This window comes from Carassius auratus, chromosome 17 (genome assembly GCF_003368295.1).
Source record: "Carassius auratus strain Wakin chromosome 17, ASM336829v1, whole genome shotgun sequence".
NCBI classification, from domain to species: domain Eukaryota; kingdom Metazoa; phylum Chordata; class Actinopteri; order Cypriniformes; family Cyprinidae; genus Carassius; species Carassius auratus.
The window spans coordinates 7,270,513-7,290,169 of NC_039259.1; the positions used below are offsets into that span (position 1 = coordinate 7,270,513).

A 19,657-nucleotide genomic window follows, 5' to 3' on the forward strand; every position below is an offset into this window, starting at 1 on the left:
GTCATTTGCTCTTAGCATGTTGCTAAGCTAACAATCAAAACTGAGCACCTTTCCACAATTATTTTAAAACCAGTAACTTAGGTGAAGGATTCTAGTTCTTGATACTGTACATGTTTGGCAGCCTCTCTGTTCCTGCTTCACTGTCTCTGCAGACAGTCTGGTAATTAAACATCCATGCCATCAGGCAGGCAGCTGGCAGCCCTCCCTCGAGAATGCCAATTAAGTCTGTAAAATATTTAGGCTACAAAACTGTACAAGGGGAGCCATCGTGGTGCGCAATCATTCACCGAATTCCGTGGACGGTCTTCCCCTGTGGCCTCCCATCTGTGTGATACATCGAGAAATATCACCTATACACACCGCACACTCCCCCGAGGCAGAGACTTACGATCAGAGTACATTAACATTAGATCAAAGTAATAATTATGTAATGGCAAGGCTTAATATACACAAATATTAGCAGAGTGTGCAGCATTACTCATTGCAGCAGGGTTGCATTTAGTCTAATTCGCCTCATTTGTTAAAGATAATACACAGAAGCATGCAGTGTAAATAGCCGTGTAAATGAATATGTTAAATGTAATAAAAATGCTAGGAAAAAAACGCACTGATTAAAAAATATTGATTTACTTTTGTAAAAACATTACTCACCCTTTAGCCTTCAACCTAGATATCCATACGAAAAATGGAATTGATAATTTAGTTGCAATATAATATGCCAATGAATAAACCATTATATGATGTCACAAAAGTGTATTTTGATCACATGCACTAACCACTTTAAATAAACCAGTACAAAAACATGCGTCTCTATGTAATATGGTCATTGTCTTTCATGAACATTTTTTTATTCTTGCACATTTTGGCCATATCTGATGACCTCAGCACCCTGGTGTCAGGACATTTGAGAGCCGGACTGCTTTGAGGACAGCGTGAATATCACTTTCATTTTACGCTCTTTAAAATGATCACTTCAGCCAGTGTAATTGGCCAATCCAAAGAACAGAGCCATGAAGAAAGGTCAGCTAATTGAATGGACCAAGAGTAGCCCGCCTGAAATTAAAAAGAAAAAATACTGACATAAAGATACAGAAAATGTGCTTTAACACAAGCTAATGGGAAACCTTAACTAGGAATACTAATTAAAAACTGCATGTACATTAAAATATTTACCCTCTCTTGTTTGTCGGTTAACGCTGTGAAAGAGTTTTCTGCAAATATTGAGATGTACACTGTACAAGAATGCAACGTTATAACATACATGGAATTATGCATTGTTATACAGTTGCATGTGTAAATGTATAATTTTGCATAACCTTATCTTTGTTTCTTTGTTTTGCGAAACTATCTGCACTGACAGACCTCCATATCAACTAATGTCGTTCACAAACAACAAAATGCAAATGTGCATCCGCAGCACATAAACACATATGTGTCTATGTATATGTAATGATGAGTTTTATGAATATCCACCAACTGCATCTTGACTGAAAATCACACAGACTAATGAGATCCTCTATGTACAATGAAGAACATTAATATATATGTAAATTAGCAGAGGAACAGGCTGTCATTGCTATAGCGCTTTCTCTCTCTCTCTCTCTCTCTCTCCATCTAATGTCTAACTCCGATTCGTTCGTACTTCCTCCTTCGGAATTGGTGTGTTTATACTCAAACTATCTTGGGAGAAAAAAAAAGAAGTTATAAAGACTCAAACAAAGCAAAATGAATACTAAATGTCTCATTCATTTATTTATTTTGCACATGGGCCCTGCGACACGGTTATTGAGAGAAGACGTTTGTTTATGCCAAGACTTTTCCTTCTGGACCACGCCATTAAAGAAAAGTTAACTATTACTGTTTAAACTAGAATTCTGTGTTTGACCTCAGAAGATGACCCCCCTCTAATCCCTGTATGGGACCATTCTGAGGACACCAGTGCCGCTGTTCCCAGATCAGTTGCTGTGTGAGGGCTAGGTAGCAGAGAGAGGAGGGGCCAGCGGTGAGCCGGGGGTTTGTGGTGGAGGGCCGCAGGTCGGTTGTTCAAAGCAAACTCTGTGCATTGTTGGGTGGCGGAGGATTAGTTGGATCTCTCCAACCCAGCAGAATTTGCCTTCTAATTAAAAGGGATAAAGAGGTAGGAAAATAGAGGGGCACTGTTGGGTGGGAAAGAAAGAGAAGGGGGTGAAAGGTTGGTTGAAAATACACTGATTGTAAGAGTATTTACTAGCTCAGCAGTGTATGGTATTGGCGGATTCAGTGTCTTGTAGCCAGTATTAGGCCGTCATCATTGTCCTAGCTCACCCTCTTCCACTAAAAAGAGCAGCGGGGGTCAATACAGTTTCAAAGGCACTCAGATCACCAATATATTTGAAACACTACACTTCAGGACACAACTGATGACGTGTGAAATATAGAAAAATCTGTTCACTGTAACTAAATTCTTTCACTGTATTAGACATATCTGATATGTTGCAAGAGAGAGAAACCCTTATGTTTTGATGCTTTAACCCTTTGATACATGATACTCAATAAAGGAGACAGAACGTAGGCCGTTTTTAATCATTTAGCATGTGATGTTACATCTATATCACTTTTTCTATTACACTTTTTATTTATGTCATTTATCTTTTAAATATTATATAACTTCAAAAAGGCTGACGAAATTAGTGAAACTCAGAGTACCTCTGGAATATTTGTAACTACCCTTTTCTGCAGTTTCGTGCACTATACATTTTGAAAGGAATAAAAAAAAAAAAAATGTTTTTCATAATATTTTTTTCAGCAAGGACACATAACACTGTAAAAAGTGAGAGTAAAAAAATATATATAATCCTGAAGATAGAATAAATGTATCATAGTTTCCACAGAATTTTAAAGAATGTTTTCCATATTGATGATAATAAAAAAAATTGTTTTCTGAGCATTAAATTAGCATATTCGAATAATTTCTGAACACTGAATCTGCTTAAAAATGTGACTTCGCCGTGACAGATATAAAATACATTTCAAATATATATTAAAACTGAAATTTATATTAAAATATAATATTTTAACTGTTAAAATAGTTATTTCAAAATAGCATAATATTACTGTTTTACTGTATTTTTATCAAATAAATGCAGCCTTTGTGTGCATGAAAATAATAAAATAGTATAATATATAATCTAATTTTGCATAACCACACCAGACGACCCCCATAGGTGATTTCATTTGACCCTTAATCATAATTCTGTATGACTGTCGTCTTTATAATAATATTTCTAATATTTTTTCTTGAGGTTTAGAAATTCCTGGTTCAGAGGATTAATGCGTTTGAACACATTTAGTGTTTGTTAAGAGTTGTGCAATGTTAGAGGGTCTGGCCAAAAGTGCCTCCTTCAGTGGAAAACTATAGTGCTCTATTAATATTGTAGATGTTTGGTTATTGTTATGTAAGTTATTTACTGTTATACAGACTTTTATCTCCGAGTCTGAATTTAGAGGAGCAGATTAGTCCAACTCTTGGTCAAGATTACCATAATAATTCAACTCCATGTGCAAAGACTTGTCTATACATACATCTATGATAGCGCAGCCACTGAACACAAAGTACCAGTAATAAAAAACTCTTGTTTTAGCACCTCCGGATCACTCTTTAGGGGACAAAGTTGTAGGCCTCAGCCCGAGGGGGACCCCCCGACCCTCGGGGTGTTTTTGTTTAAGTCTCCCCCTCTCCTCCTCCCTCTTCTGATCCAGTCCCTCCTCTCTCGTCAACCCACTGCTGTTTTGGAAGCCCATTTTCAGGCATGGGGTCTGCCTCCCCCCGGGGGTCCCACAAACAAATGCTCTATGCTCTAAGCTCCCACAGCAGCTCCGATTCTCCCCACAGACCCAGGAGGTTAACGACGTGCCAGTGGAAAACATGACCACCTCCCCACCCCCTTATTCTCTCTCTACCTACCTCTCAGTCTTGATTTATCCCAGTCAATCCTCGTGCTTGGCAACCAGCCAACCACTCACACACAAGTAAAGTGTCTGACTTTTGACCAATTTAGAGGCCTTAAGCTTTTTTAGATCAGCAATTCCATGTTGTGTCAAATTGTATTTTGCTTTCTTGGACATCCTTTAGTTATGCCATTTTTTAGTTGAACTTGTAAATTGTAAATAATGTGCATCATAAAGTATTAAGTGAGTAATACAACTACTTCTGATTTACTCCTCAATCCTCATCTTGTTCCAAGCCTGTATGGCTTCCTTGATTATGCGCAGTTTCAACAGTTTTTGTCCTACATTGAAAGTCATTGGAGCCCAAGACAACATCGTATGGATTTAGAAAAATACATTTGAATACGAAAAAACATTTTCAGTTAGAAAACATGAGGGTGAGTAATTGATGAGTAATTGAAGTAGTTGTATTACTCACTTAATACTTTACAATGTACATGATTTACTTATTTTGCTTCAGTTTTATAATTAAAGAATGTCCAAAAAAAACAAAATGTGGTTTGACACCACATGGAAATGCTGAGCTAAAGCCTGTTTATTTCTAATTACTCAAGATAAATATTAAAGCATCCGCACACTAAAGATTAAAGTGTGCTGCCATTTTGGAGCTCGCGTTGACAATTAACCTTTCTCGTTTGGTGATTTGTAACACAAGCAAATCCTGTTATCAGCAAATATAGCACATGCCTCACACACACTCAACTCCAACCCCAAACATCGGCATAAGTGGTGTTTATGGTCTGTAACGAGAACAACAAAATAAACACTGGGTAGATCGCACCAGTACACACAGCCAAGCTGAGTGAGTCAGAGAGAGAATGAATGATAGTGAGGAAAACTTCACAGCAACTGGATACAAGCTCGTTTTACTATTATTAAAAAAGCCAAACCATTTCCAATCTTAATAGTACTCCACAGTATTTCATTAAAGACATTGACAGTGGCTGTTAACTGAGGTATCCTTGTGATCTAATGCTCTTCAATCCTCATGTGACCCATGTGCTTCCACTGGGGCTGAACCTGTTATCCACAATGCCTACATCTCACCCAAATTCCCAGTCTTTGGCAAGAGTCCCACTCACATTGTGCCGAATCATGTGGGCCTGCTGCTGTTGCCATGGGGACGTGGTAACCTTGCCTCAGACCTGGGGGTGGTGGAGAGATTGGGGTTGTCATCCCTGACAGTATGCAGAGCAGACAATAACGGCGAGATGACGCATCAGATGATATCTCGGAAAGAAACAACGGAGGAATGCACTGAACAATTTCTGGCAGACAAGTTTGGGAAAGACATTGTGGACTTGGCAAAGCAAAACCACCAACTGACAAACAGACAATGGCTCTGACAAGCACAAACAGTCAATAACAGAGAGACAAAGAGGCAGAAAACAGATGACGCTTACGTTTGAGAGTCAAACTTGAGTTGCACTTAAGTTGTTGACTTGACACTTGACCTGATCCCTGTGGACAGCAGAAGTCTTTGTGTCTACTTTTAGCCGAGACTGGAGACACTTTTTGAATTAATGCATTAATATTTGAAACTATATATTTTTTTCTCTACTTTAATCTGCTACAAATTACATTTGTTTCAAAATCCACAGTGTAGTGTTAAGATGTGTAATTTGACATCAAGTAGCCTATAAAGACTTTGGAAACTACTGCAAATATATATTCAATAAAGATAATATCTGTTTATCTGTATGTCTTTTGGGCATAAAAAAGACTAGAAAATGAGTTCTGTAATGATGTTCGTTCAACCATGAATTGAAATTTTACTATCATTTACTCTTATGACATCTTATGTGTGGCTTTCTATCTTTCGTGGAAGACAAGATGATTTTCGATGATGCCATTGACTTTCATTGTAGGACAAATTAAGCAAAAAACAATATTTTTTGTTCTGCAGCAAAAAGGACATCTTACATGTTTTAACGAACCTTAGAGCAAGTAAATATTGACATAAGTCATTTCAAAGTGAATTTTCAATTAAATGTGAATTAGTTTTGGTAAACTCAAATAATTTAGCGAACAGTTTATTGAACCTTGAAACATTGAGAGTCTCTAAAATCTAAGCAGATTGCAGATTGATGATTGAGAGATATACAAATAAACTTTACTCAGTAACTTTTCTAAATGATGTATGTTAACTCAAGTAAACCTTACTTGCTTCACTCCAATAAGTTTTCAAATTGAAATATTAGAACAATATTACTTTTTGATATGATACAGCAGGCTTAAGACTTCATTTGGACTTGTCAGTTTGTGTGGCAAAGATCTCCAAGTCGAAGTTGGTGGGTAATAACAAGTTCTGACAGACATCGTGTCACATGCTCCCAAAAAAAACACGTCAGGCACAGTGTGCTGAGCTTATGGAGTGATCAGTCAGTCCCTCACACTACAGAGGTTGCTCTGATGGGTGAATCAGTCTGGGCTTGAGCCATACAGTTGGGTGGGGGTTGGAAGTAGGGGGGTTTGTTGGCAAGGTGAGGTTGCGAGGCTCCAGTTGGTCCACTGGAGGCTGGCTGACTGATGGACAGAGGGGGGGACATAGCCAGTCTGGCCTGGGCGAGGAGGAGAGGCTGGTGGGAATGGCGGAGGGGTGCTGGACCCTGGCCCAGAGTGGTGACTGCCTGTCTGTCCAGGCGCTGGGACGCTCCAGCCTGCTCCCCCAGGCTCCTACCCCTGAGTGGGCATTTCAAAGGGATATGCCTGCCCTCTCGCTTTCAATCACACTTTTGCCCTTGCTCTCTCTCCCTCCTTTTCCCTTGCTGCTTCTCCGTCTTTATCTGCGACTTGTTCGCTCTTCCTACAACTCTTGAGTATCTGGCCTCTCTATCAGTCATTTAAAATAACATTCATTTCCATGTAATTGATTCGCCAATCACCAATGGCACATGCAGAATTAATACGTCGTACTGCACTTTGTTGATTTCGACCCATTCATCAGCCTCTGACCAATGGCACTGTGGGACAGAAAGCTAGAAAGAGAGAAGTATAGAAGGGAGAGGAGGAGGGATGGAGTTGTACCGCTACACTGGACCCATCTGCCCGATGTCTTCCCCTGCTGCGGAGCATGATGTTGCTCCATGACTCGATGGCTCCACCATGGTGCTGACCATTATGCTGCTGCTTTATTGAACTGTGCCCCAGAAGCTCCACAGCAGAGACCACATTGATTTCAGAGCAACTGAGCTCTTCTTCCCCTTGCCGCATTTGTAGATGTCGTTTTATATGTTTATGACTCCATATGAGTTGCATTAGGTTTTGAGAATCGTGGGAAAGTGATACCACAATACCCACAAGGTCTATCCCAAATATGTTTATTACACAAAATCCAGTATAGTTTAATGATAAAAAAAAAAAAAAAAAAGTGGGCTTTTTATTAAAAGATAAGATTATTTTATATTTTGATTGCATTACATAAAAATTATTTTGAATGAAATTTTGCCCTTTTTTTATTTTTTTCCATTCCAAAATCTAAATATTCCTTTGAACAAAGATTTGGAAGATTTTTAATGAAAATTACTGTCTTGGTTGCAATAATATCAGCATGATAATATAATTTGATTAAATATACTCATTAGATCACACTTTATTTTAAGGTCCATTAACTAAGATATTTTCCTCGGTAAACTTCTAATTTGATGATTATTAACAGTAATTAATGTAATTGTTAAGTTTTGGTATTCAGAATTAAGTAATCTAAAATATGGCCATGCAGAATATGTGCTTTATATGTTCTAGTAAATATTCTAGTAATATTCGTGCTAGTTAATAGTGAGAATCGGTCCTTTAAATAAAGTGTTACTGTTCATTATGTCACTATAAAGATTTTTTATTTTTAATGGCATTTTACATTAGCCTTTCGAGAAGTGATGTTGATTCTTATTTGTCTGTAAGTCTAAACAAATACTAAAAGCATTGCAAATTCAAAGCATCACTTAGTCTAAGGCAAGAATGTGCATTTCCGAAGAAATAGTTTTCCTTAAAATGATTAGTTTGCATTCTAGCTTTCAAGAGAAATGCTCATTCTGCAAATAACGTTTAAATGACAGTAAATACATCGGGCTGCAATTGATTTGACCGCTCTATTTTTCTCTTGAGCTTCTGTCAGTTCCTGCGCTACCTATCCACCAGCTCCCCTGCCAGCAATTAATGTGACTGCTCCACACCCTCCGTCCGCTCCTCGTCTCCCACCTGGCATTTTCCGGGCAGTAGGTATAGTGAAATTCCTGCATCCCTATTGCCAGCCGCAAGGCGGTAACCACTGGGGTGTTCCCACCCCCAGCACACACACACACACACACACACACACTGCCTGTCCTGTCCCAGTCTGCAACTCTGGAAGACTCTACATTCTTTTCAGCAGTATTGGTTCTCTATGGTAACCAGGAGAGCGGCGAGTGGTGACCTGTCATGTTAATGTCGAAAATATACACTTTTTAAATGAAATACATCCAGTTCAGTGTTTTAATATATGACGACGCATTAAATACTTCCACAGAAAAATCTGTCAGTATAAATGTCTACAATATAAATGACTCTACAGTATATCAGTGCAGTCAAATAAATTTAAATATAAATACCTTTATCTTTTTCAAATATACAGTTTAAGTCATAATGTGTTACCATATATAAGTCAAAATAAGATGCGGTCTATATAAATACAAATTTATAAAGAAGGGTGAAATATGTAACTGCAAATATTTCTCCTGCATCATTTGCAGTTTTGGAAACCCTACGCATTGTTTTGGAAGGAGAGTTTTAGGGGACAGTTTGTGAACTTCTCATAAGCACACACACACAGACGGGTCTTGTGTTTACACTCCTAATTGGAGGGGAGGGTTCCAGTTGACAGACAAGCCCTTAGAGATACACAATTGCAAAAAAAAAAAAAAAAAAAACAGCTGCCAGCCTAGCCTGTGGCTGGAAGGGTAGCTGACTACAGGCTGGAGCCGGGACAAGAACATGGCAGGAACATGATGAGAACGTAATGGAAACATCCAACTGACAGAATTCTGAGAGTCCCAATAGACAGCCTCCACTTTTCCAAAAGAGATATGAACAGTTAAGAGGCACAGGCACTAGAAAAGAAAAGGAAAGTGTAAGATTTCCAGAGGAAGATTAAAAAATATATTTGCATAAAACATAAAGAAAAGCTTTTGTGCGAGAGCATTAAAGATAGAAAAGGGGAGAGAGATGCGTGTGAACTGGCAGTGTATAAGACAGCAAGACGGTACAGTGTGGAGTCTGAGTGCTGGTGTATGAACAAGAGTGCCAGAATGTCACTCAAAACAAAGTGGGGTTTGGACGGGGCACAAGCAAGGAATGCTCACCCCATATGTGGGCTCGTCCTCGACTCACATGCCTTTCAAACTGGGTGCAGGGTTAATTATATCACATAATTAAAGATTCAGTAATGTTAACGTGCGTATTTGAGGATGGTGCTCACTATTTGGCTTGGGGACAAAACACAAATAACTGTTATATCACTTCTTAAAGGGATAGATCACCCAAAAGTGAAAACACTGTCTTTTACTCACCCCTGTGTCATTCCAAACCTGAACGATTTTTTTTTTCTTTTGCAGATATTTTGAAAAATATTTCCACTGTTTGTGCCCATACAGAGAAAATCAGGGGGGTTGGAAACAACGTTAGAAATATTTTCCAAAATATATAGAATAACATAAGTAATATCATGAGGGTGAGTAAATGATGACAATTTTCCTTCATGAGCGTTAACTCTCTCTTTAGTGTCACAGACCAATAAAAAACCACCGTTTGTATTGAACCTTTCAATAAGAGATTATTTTAATGTATATTGTATATCTTATGATCATTGATCTGTTCAAGTCCATGTTTGAGTCTAAAAGTGATGCATAAACAGACACACCTTTACCTGGAAGGCAAGATAGAAAGGAAAAAATGGCCACGATCATAAATAGCCATTGCTTGTGCCTGTTTGGGGAATTTATTATGGGGATTTCACAGCCAACCTCACAAAAGAACATTTCCTAAATGTGATCTTAGGGCCTTGCAGACTACAAGAAAGACATCCGAGCATTTAGCACATAAAGCCTGAATAAATCCGACCCTCTCTGTTCCTGTGCCTTTGAACTCGGAGAGAGGCGAGAGAAGTGAAGCCCACACTGCAGGGCAGGTTCCACTGTACACCTCATGCCATTTTTGCTTTTCTCAACTAGATCCATGTAATAAAGATACAGAGTGTTATCGCTATTCGTTTGGAAAAGTGAATCTGACACATTTGCGTTGCAAGTTCTTTGAATCTGAGTTCGTGGATCTTTCACCAAGTTCACCTTGAGGGCTTTGTATTGTGTGTGTGTGTGTGTGTGTGTGTGTGCGTGTGTGTGTGAAAGTGAGAGAGCAAGAGCGTAGAGAGAAAAGCATGTTTATGCATGACTGAAAGAACGTTTAGTGTCCCCTTGTGTGCACTTGTTTGTCCTTGTAAGTATGGTGGAGGGCTTACTTTGCCTCATATTGATGACTTGAAGGGAAGAATCGGTTTTAATTGAATCCATTTGTTTGCCGCTTGGCCCCTGTGTAAACAGCAGACAAACAATTACAGTAGTGATTAATAACCGTTAAATATTTTCAGAAAATACTAAATGCATCATGCATGTGCACAGAATTCGGTTTCGGTTTTGTGCCTTTTTTTGCTCTAGTTGGAGATTTTAAAGTGTGTTTATGTTCAACAAACTCATATTTTAAAACTTAAAATTTCTATTTTATTGAAAATAAATTAATATGCAAATGTTTTTTTAATAAGTGTAAACACAATTATACATAGACTTACAAAAAAAATGTGGTGTTGTGCAATATTGTTGCAGTGTGAGTAACTGTACAAAGGAATTGTAATGTTCTCTCTATCTCACTTTCTTATTATCCCCCGTCTGTTTCTAGATGTAGATAGCTGTAACCTTAGTGATCTCTTGAAATGTAGTGTGCAATCATCCTCCGTTTCTCCCCACCCTTCCAATCTGACATCCTTATTTTCTCGGACCGTGACGCATAACATTTAACCCTATTTAAGTTTGCTGTACCTTACGGCAAGATGTGGCACACACGGGAAATTATGAATGTCAATAAAGATCAAACAAGCTCTTTTATTCATTGTAATTACTTTGTGCAAATATACCTTCACGTTCAAGTGTTCCTCTCATTAAAAATGGACTGTTATCGCATTTAAACACTGTCACAATTATGTCAAATCACAGAAACATTTGGGAGAATATTAAGGCAAGTTCATTTGTAATGTATCATGCTAAATTATGCCCATTCAGCCATGTCTAGAATTTTGATCTAATCTCTAAACTCAGAACCTTATAAAGAAAAAACCATCACAATATGTAACACCAGAAGATACAGTCAAGTTAAATATTAATTTAAGTCATTTTATTATCAGTCCAACAATTTTAGAGTAAGTGCAACATGGTGTCATAATTGAAAAGCCACTAAAGATGTTCTAATCTTAATAAAACTGTGAAGAAACTGATCCTTTCCTACTGTGCTCCTCCAAACATTCACATAAGATAACATCAGATGATGTCCACTTTGCATTAGTTACCCCGCCATTCAGTGCTTGCAAAACATGTGGACCTGCAAGGGAGTCAGAAAGAGAGAATAGTACTTCAATTAATACTTTTATATATGTTTTTGTAGAAGTAGAAATTGATATTGTTATAAATAATAAAATAACAGAGCTAGCTGTTATATTTTATGTAAATTAAATATTATTTATTTAAACAATTTTATTGTAGACTAGGCTATATTATACTATAGACTGTATTTTTCTTTGTCTATTTTAATGCAGGTATGTAATTGTAAATGCAATAGACTATTCAGTCAATTAAAAAAAATCATAATAATATACTAGATACTGTTACATGCTCAGCATTGGAACCTAAATAAACGATTAATATTGCAACTCGCCATTGAACCAAAGTGGAGATTAAAGGGAAGGGTGTCGTTTAGTGGGACTGCGCTGTTGTGGCCACAGGCGCGAACACGCATTGCTCTTTTTCACTTTGACAATCCACAGTTCCTTTAAAGACGAGAGTTCCCTCCGGACGCGGGGCGTTTAGAATTTGATAAATAATTTAACAGTTTAAACAGCGAGAGGCAACGCTGGGCGAGATCCCAGCGATAGAGGCGCGCGGGGAACATCGTTTATTTCTCATAGCTGTGACTCGCGTGCTACTAGAGAAATTACACAGCGCGTTAATATAATATATCAAACACGCGCTCCTCAATTCTACAGTCTAAAAATCTGTAGATGTGAACTTTTCAAGTGTTTTTAGTTCAGTTTGAAAAAAACTTAAATGAAGAACTGCACAACTCCATGTTTTTGTATGTTGTTTATTTAGAGGTTTTCGCAGTGCTTATCATTTTGGTTCATCCTTTACATGTAGCGACCCGCAGTTTTCTCCCCTCCATGTAATTTCATCAGGCGAATGAGTTCAGAGAAGAAACGGCGATTTGCGTTGAAAGATTAATTTTTCATTGACTTTGGGACACAAAAGAACTCCGAAAGCGCTTGAAGTGAAAGACATTGTTTATAGATTTTCCTAACAGTACGTGGCAGGTGGATGTGGGGAAATATTAACAGCTAAATCACCAGGATAATGGTGGCTGTCATCGTCTCCAGGGCATTCCACAATAGCAGGTGCACAACTGAAGCTTTCCATCCTGTCTTGAAGTGTTAAAAGTTTTTTTTACTGCATCTGTAACTCAAAGAAAGATCACACTCGATTAATGCGACGCCATTCCTAGATCTATATGTAATATAAAATAACATATTAATAGCCTATAGTCTACTTTTTTTTTGTTTAGATAGATCAGATTGGAATTACACAATAGGAACTTTTTATTACTCATGTTTTTAAATGGTCTTTGCTTTTACTTTCTTAAAACGGCATCATCCAGTGCAAGTAAAATCAAAGGATGATTAAAATCAAATCTCATTGATAAAATCCAGCCATCATGAAAAATCTGATTATTATTATTATTATTATTATTATTATTATTATTATTATTATTATTAGGCTATTATAAATTGTTGTTGTTGTTTGTATAATTTGTTAGTAAACAGGAAAACACCCTTATCTTAAAAAATAATAATAATATTAATAATAAAAATGTACCAACATTTGCTATAGTTTATGATTCAATAATATATATATTTTTTAAATATTTAAACAGAAAAAAAAAATAGAACGTACCGATCCTTATGACTGATTCTATGGATTGGAAATTCTAGTTTGCATTAATAAGAATTAAATCTGATTGTAATGACAAACAACAACAATAAGAGTAGCTATTAGTAATAAGAATAGTAATTCTAACAATAGGTAGAATGCATTCATAAAATATTTTATTTAGAAAAAGATGCATTTCATTTAAACATATCTGAGCCGGATCCAATAAAAGAAAAAGAAACATGCGTTAAATAGCAGTGCACTTGTTAAGATGTTGCTCACCGTTGTTCATTTGTCCGTGCATGTCGAGTCACCCAGGCGCTTGACAGCTTCTCCTCTTCTCAGGATATCTTCAAATGTATAGACTTAAAGCTGTTATGATACAGTCGGCTTTCCTCCCACACAGAAGAATCCCGGAAGACATGTCTCGAAGTGGATATTGGCAACATGTTGTTTTTATCATTTTTGAAGCTAGCTAATTCACCTCCTCGTTGCGTTACTCCGCACTGGTTTCACGTGTTTTCTACTTGTCTTATAAAAGGCCCTAATCTAGCCCCATGGCAATGAGATGCACTCATCTCTTGATACATTTGGCTAGATCAGCTTGAGCACTTGCATTTGAGCGTCATGTGGACGAGAGGACAGTTTTAAGGAATTAAGTCCCCGTAAATCCCTCCAGCTACGCAACAGAAATGCAAGAGGTCTCCGCATTCACCATTTGTTTTCTCCGCTTTAACCTCGCTGTCATATTATACGAATTATAAAACTGCGTCTGCTGGTTTCACTCGTTATTAATAATCATGCTCGACATTATCTAAATTATACTATTGTTTCCTTTGCAACCTTTTTTCGAAGTGGTAGCCATAAGAATATAATTATATTAGCGCACGCTCACTAAGGGCCACCGCAGATAAATTAAAAAAGTATTTAAAACAGATCAGCCATGCAAACAAATGCATTTTTTAGTTTTTTAAGATAGGAGTTTAAAAACAACAAAAAATGCATTTCTTTCAACTTTACTCATAACACTATGAGTTAATGTAACAACTTAAAATGACATTCCTTTGATTCTCCGAGATGAGAATGTGCTCCGCTAGGGCCTCGCTCTCATTGGCTGGAGAGTTTGCATCAAAAAGTAGCTGTCGACGTTTGTTTCCCTGCAAAGGGCCCTGCGAGAGAACCAGACTCCAGTCCAGAGCTCTTCATTGGCCAGCGTGCTGTACAAATCAGACTCCAGCAACTTCAACCCAAGAGCAGCGAATCATCACCGTATGTGCTTTAATCTCTCTATTCTTCGCGTTTAGCTGTTGAGGCTTTATCAGAACTAGTTTGCTTCACGGTGTGATGAAACGGATTTTATCTTGATGTTTTCAAAAAAAATGTTTTAATCATTTAGACGTATATTCGCTATTGGACATAAAACTTTAACGGACTTCGAAGTGAATCCAGTTATTCAGTAAGTAGCCCGCCTTATTGAGGAGTGTTCAATATATTTTTCTGTAGCCTAATAAGATTTTGCGAACAATGTTGTTATTATTTTTATTATTAATAATTATAGTCTATCGTTATTGTGAAATGTAGGCTTAATGAATCAGTCTGTTTATCTTTTTATAGCTCAGACGTTCTTTTCGTTTGATGCGTTCTTGTATTTTGAGAAAGCCATACAATTAACCGCTCGACGCGGTCTTTAAAAAGAACAAATGCGCATCGATATTTACTAGTACACATCTTGACTTGTGGTAGTACACTGAATCGCCTTTCACATTCATTTAAATCAACGTTTACTAACTGATTTTGGTTTTCTAGCTCATTTTAACCATTTGGGTGCAAAGCGATAAAAAAAGCGAACAACAAACGAGTGACATGATTCGGCACACTGCTCTTATTTCTGATAATACGAATAGCCTACAAATGAACAAGGAGTACACAACATGCATTTTATAGCTATTTCGTCGTTGCATACCGCTTGATATATTTTCCTCCTTCTTGAACAGGTGAACATCTGATGATTATAGTCTCAGGACTTCGTTTTTATTTCTATAGTTTGTTCTGTGTCTCGTCCGAGACACCGTTGCATTGAAGTGTCCTGTGTGTGCGAGCGCGCACGCGTGTGATTTTTTTATTGTAGTCATGCACAGAATCAATGAGGCCAAACGTTCAGCTGAAGAGGTAGCGTCCAGTAATTAGGGGAGCGCGTGCCACACGGATTATCTCGTTAATTTATCAACAACAACATTTATCATAATTAATTCTTGGATGAGGTAATTAGTATTGAGCGGCTGCGCAACTGGTAGACGAGGACTGTTTTAAGTGACAGATTGAGGGGCGAAACCGTTGGATTAAAAAAAATGCTTTTTTTGCATAATAAAGTTGAAGTTTTTGTTTAATAATTTCATCATGTAGCCTATTCAGACAGGATTGTGATTTGGATGACGGCTAACTTCGGTTAATTTGGAGTTTTGCTTTGTAACACAATAGGCTATTATAAGAAACTTTTTTTTTTTTTTTTTTTGGCCCCAAAAAACGTATTGGCTAATAGTCTCATCTGTTCGTTTGAGTCGAATTAGCCTATTTTTAAATTCTAATAAACTAAAATCCAAACTAATAAAATGAACGTATAAACTCTACTCCAAACAATCTATCTGGCAACAAAATATTTAATGGAGCATCGAAAAGATTAAAGGCGATATATTGTTACTCTTTTCAACATAGTCAGAATTAACAGATGTTATTTCTGAAAAATACTAAAGCACGTATAAATGTATAGCCTACTCTTTTGACTGCTCTGAGTGGGGAAAGAAGGTGGTTACTTTTGTCCCTCGCCAATGGGAGCTTTTGTCATCAGCATTAGTTAGCAGGGTAACAGTGGCCTTTGTTTCCACCAATAGCTCCCAATCAGTGCTCTTATGCCTGAGACAATTAGCCGGGTTCCTATGCAAATTGTGTTTCGGGCTTGTGTGCACATTTGAACGACTGAGTTTTGTCTTTGTGAAGACTTGTTGCAATTAATAGATGTTACTTTTAGGGGTTGGTGGGGAGAGGGGAGGAAGGGGAGGGACGGGGGGCGTTTGTCAAGATGAGCTTCGTTCATCTCATGAGGACAGCTGGAGGTCTGGAGCGGCTTTAAGAGCACGTCGTGGTGTGGACATGCTTTATTCGCCTATAAGTCAATGCAGCTAGAGGAACACTGTTTCTAATGACAGACGTTGAAACAACATCCTCCGTCGTCGCATATAAGTGAACTTCTCTGTTTATCTTTGTCGTTTTTTTGAAAACAGGGTTTTTGGTTGCACCTCCACCACTGAAGACCCCGAACAAGCTAGAAGCAGAAATAAGGCTAAGAAAAGATTAAAGGGGCCGGTGTTCAGCCTTCCGAATTTTCTCCAACTTTAACCCCCCACAACCATCTTTAGCATGATGTCGTATCTCAAGCAACCACCTTACACGGTCAACGGACTGAGTTTAACTACCTCCGGCATGGACCTTCTGCACCCTTCCGTGGGATACCCAGGTGAGAGACAGGCTCTCGAATTATTAAGCATTTTATGTCAAAGATGCTTGGAATGCATGCACACAACGATATTGAGATGTCATTTACGTATTCATAAATATATAGTTACACTTTTTCCCGTAGGTGCTCAAATGTAAATTGTAGGCCTGCTATTTGATTTATGTTTTCTAGTCTCATAATTACAGGCTTCTTGAGATGATCTTCTTATTATTCAGCGTTTATGCATAATCAAATTGAAGAGTTATAATGCAGTTATGCATTTTAAAGAAGTTCACAACCTCTTGGAAATCCACAATCTCACACAATACAATGCATATGCCTTGTAAATCGTAGTTTTTTAGAAACACTGAATTAAAATAATTTCTGACATATTTATTAGGCCTACTTTGTTTTATTGCACTAATGATGCCATTGTCAAACGAGGAAATGTTTAAAAAAAATTACAAAATAAATTCGCCAAACGTTTTAGATATATTGATATGTTATAGGGCTAGTGATATTTTGGTACCATACATTAATATTTATAAATATATATATATATGCATGATAGCTTTCCGGATGTACAACCTTGTGATGCATTTGTTTATTTAAAACAGCGACTCCTCGAAAGCAGAGGCGGGAAAGGACAACATTTACTAGAGCACAACTAGACGTGCTGGAGGCTTTATTCGCGAAAACGCGTTACCCGGATATTTTCATGCGAGAGGAGGTGGCCTTGAAAATCAACTTACCGGAGTCCCGTGTACAGGTACGTATCATTTCAAGTCATCCAAGACTTAAAACCAATTTAGAGATGAAACCATCTAAAATCCGTAGACATGGTCATGAACCGAGAGGCGCACTATAATACTAAAATATCTATAATAATTTTTGTGGTTTGCAAAGACAAAACGAAGATATCTATAGGATACAGCGCTATCCCACAACTGAAGTTGGTTCACACCGTAAATGTTAATAAAAAGTTTTTTTATTTGTTTTTTATTTTTTTAAAACGTCAGGTTTGGTTCAAAAACCGAAGGGCAAAGTGTCGCCAGCAGCAGCAGCAACAACAAAACGGAGGCCAGAACAAGGTGCGACCTGCCAAAAAGAAGAGCTCTCCAGCGCGGGAGGCCAGTTCTGAGAGCGGGGCGAGTGGCCAGTTCACCCCGCCCTCCAGCACTTCAGTCCCGGCCATCTCCACCACAACCGCGCCGGTGTCCATTTGGAGCCCGGCCTCCATCTCCCCGCTGTCAGACCCACTCTCTACCTCCTCCTCCTGCATGCAGCGGTCCTACCCCATGACCTATACTCAAGCGTCTGGATACAGCCAGGGCTACGCTGGTTCCACATCCTACTTTGGGGGCATGGACTGCGGCTCTTACTTGACGCCCATGCACCATCAGCTGACCGGGCCAGGATCCACTTTGAGCCCCATGAGCAGCAACGCTGTCACCAGTCACCTGAACCAGTCTCCCGCGTCCCTCCCCACGCAAGGTTACGGTGCCTCGGGGCTCGGCTTCAACTCCGCCGCGGATTGCTTGGATTATAAGGACCAAGCCTCCTCGTGGAAACTGAACTTCAATGCTGACTGCTTGGATTACAAAGATCAGACTTCCTCCTGGAAATTCCAGGTGTTGTGAAACGAACAAAAGTCTGCCATTCTGTCCAATCAACACACTAAAAGACCATAAAATAAACCTTGTAGACCTGCCATCCTTCCAAAAACAGAAGTGTTCCGTGACACGCGAACTCTCCGAGATGGATGGGTTGCATTGTGCCCGACAGCGCTTTTGAAGTTCGTCTTTGACATGAAATATCTATTTGAGCCACACGCACTCCTCGTGGCCTGCAAAGTAGTATTTGAAGGGTCGTGAATGCGTATAAACATAGGCCATTTCACTACAACCTGTTGTTAAGGTGCAGGGAATCTAAGCGAATTTGTAAAAAGTTAGGTCAAAGCCACGAAACAATCCTTACACAAGAAAGAGGAAAAGAAGAAGAAGAAAAAAACACGGCAAAAGGAGCCAATCTTTTGGTTAAGTGCTTGGAATGGGCAGGCTTTCTCTAAGCCTCTTACAGCACGCCGACCTATTTCAGTGTTGGCAAGACGAGAGACACTTCCATCAGGAGGATGATAGAGAGGATGTGTGCGAGTGTGTGTGTGTGTGTGTGTGTGCGCTGAACGCCCCCGTGGCGACCTGGATGCACTACTTTATTTAAGAAAAGGTGTTTATAAGGAATCAATATGTAGTTTTTAAAAGACAATCAGTGTGTGTGTCTTATATAAATGGTACATTTGTGTTTTTTTGTTTTTTTTATCTGTGCTAGCCTTCGAAACTGTGATCTGTTGTAACTGTATGCAATTTGTGAGCTCCGTCGCATCTGCGAAGACTCGGCTGTGATTTGAATAGATTTTTTTTTTTAAGGAAACACGACGGTAAATAATACTAGTCACATGATTACTTTTGGGTTAATTTCAAGAGAGAAGCGATCTCGAAAATACAGGGACCGGGGAGAATGTGTAAGAGAGGAACTGTCTGTCCCCTTTCATTGATCTCCATTGGTCATAACTGATATACCACCCACGTGGATCTTAAACTTGTCTGGAGTGGTAATGTGGTCCCGCCACAGACAATATTAATAAACAATTTCAAATCTGACACCATATTTAAAGTTATTACGTCTGGACGAGTTATTAAAATGTATTCTGAATTGAATGTGTGTTTGCTTGTGTTTTAATAACAATAGCTTGAAATGCAAAGGCTTATAAAAATGTCGGAGAGGCCCGGTTTATGAAAAGAAAGAAAAAAGAGGCTAACCGAACCAGCAAAATATAATCGATTTTGTGCGAAAATTATGACGTATCAATAAACAGAAGCCGTGTAGCCTACCGTAAACTATTTTAGCTGTTTATTTATCAGGTAAACTGGCTATTTAAAAGCGCTCTAAATATGACTTATTTTAT

The 19,657-nt window shown here is 38.3% G+C and overlaps 1 protein-coding gene and 1 long non-coding RNA gene across 3 annotated transcripts; one reads left to right on the top strand and one right to left on the bottom strand.

Moving 5' to 3' along the window:
* Positions 1 to 8,488: 8,488 nt before the first annotated feature.
* On the bottom strand, positions 8,489 to 14,203 carry LOC113117087 (uncharacterized). Its single transcript, XR_003294126.1, has 4 exons — positions 13,485 to 14,203; positions 12,623 to 12,728; positions 10,475 to 11,604; positions 8,489 to 9,071 (listed from the first exon to the last, which is right to left on the bottom strand). It is a non-coding gene; the product is annotated as an uncharacterized LOC113117087 (long non-coding RNA).
* Positions 14,204 to 14,344: 141 nt separating this feature from the next.
* otx2b (orthodenticle homeobox 2b) lies at positions 14,345 to 19,409 on the top strand. 2 transcript variants are annotated; one of them, XM_026285493.1, is made up of 4 exons: positions 14,345 to 14,471; positions 16,481 to 16,713; positions 17,310 to 17,461; positions 17,712 to 19,409. In XM_026285493.1, exons 2-4 carry the CDS (start codon positions 16,617 to 16,619, stop codon positions 18,330 to 18,332), a joined length of 870 nt encoding a protein of 289 aa, XP_026141278.1. In that variant the 5' UTR covers positions 14,345 to 14,471; positions 16,481 to 16,616; the 3' UTR covers positions 18,333 to 19,409. The 2 variants fall into 2 exon arrangements, with proteins under 2 accessions (XP_026141278.1, XP_026141280.1); XM_026285495.1 differs by lacking the exon at positions 14,345 to 14,471 and adding an exon at positions 14,487 to 14,658.
* The last annotated feature ends 248 nt before the right edge of the window (positions 19,410 to 19,657 follow it).

Bases quoted from the DNA above. Each gene is read 5' to 3' on its own strand.
- otx2b (XM_026285493.1), top strand. From the start codon at position 16,617: ATGATGTCGTATCTCAAGCAACCACCTTACACGGTCAACGGACTGAGT. The intron at 16,714-17,309 runs GTGAGAGACAGG...TATTTAAAACAG, and splicing joins CCCTTCCGTGGGATACCCAG to CGACTCCTCGAAAGCAGAGG. The intron at 17,462-17,711 runs GTACGTATCATT...TTAAAACGTCAG, and splicing joins TACCGGAGTCCCGTGTACAG to GTTTGGTTCAAAAACCGAAG.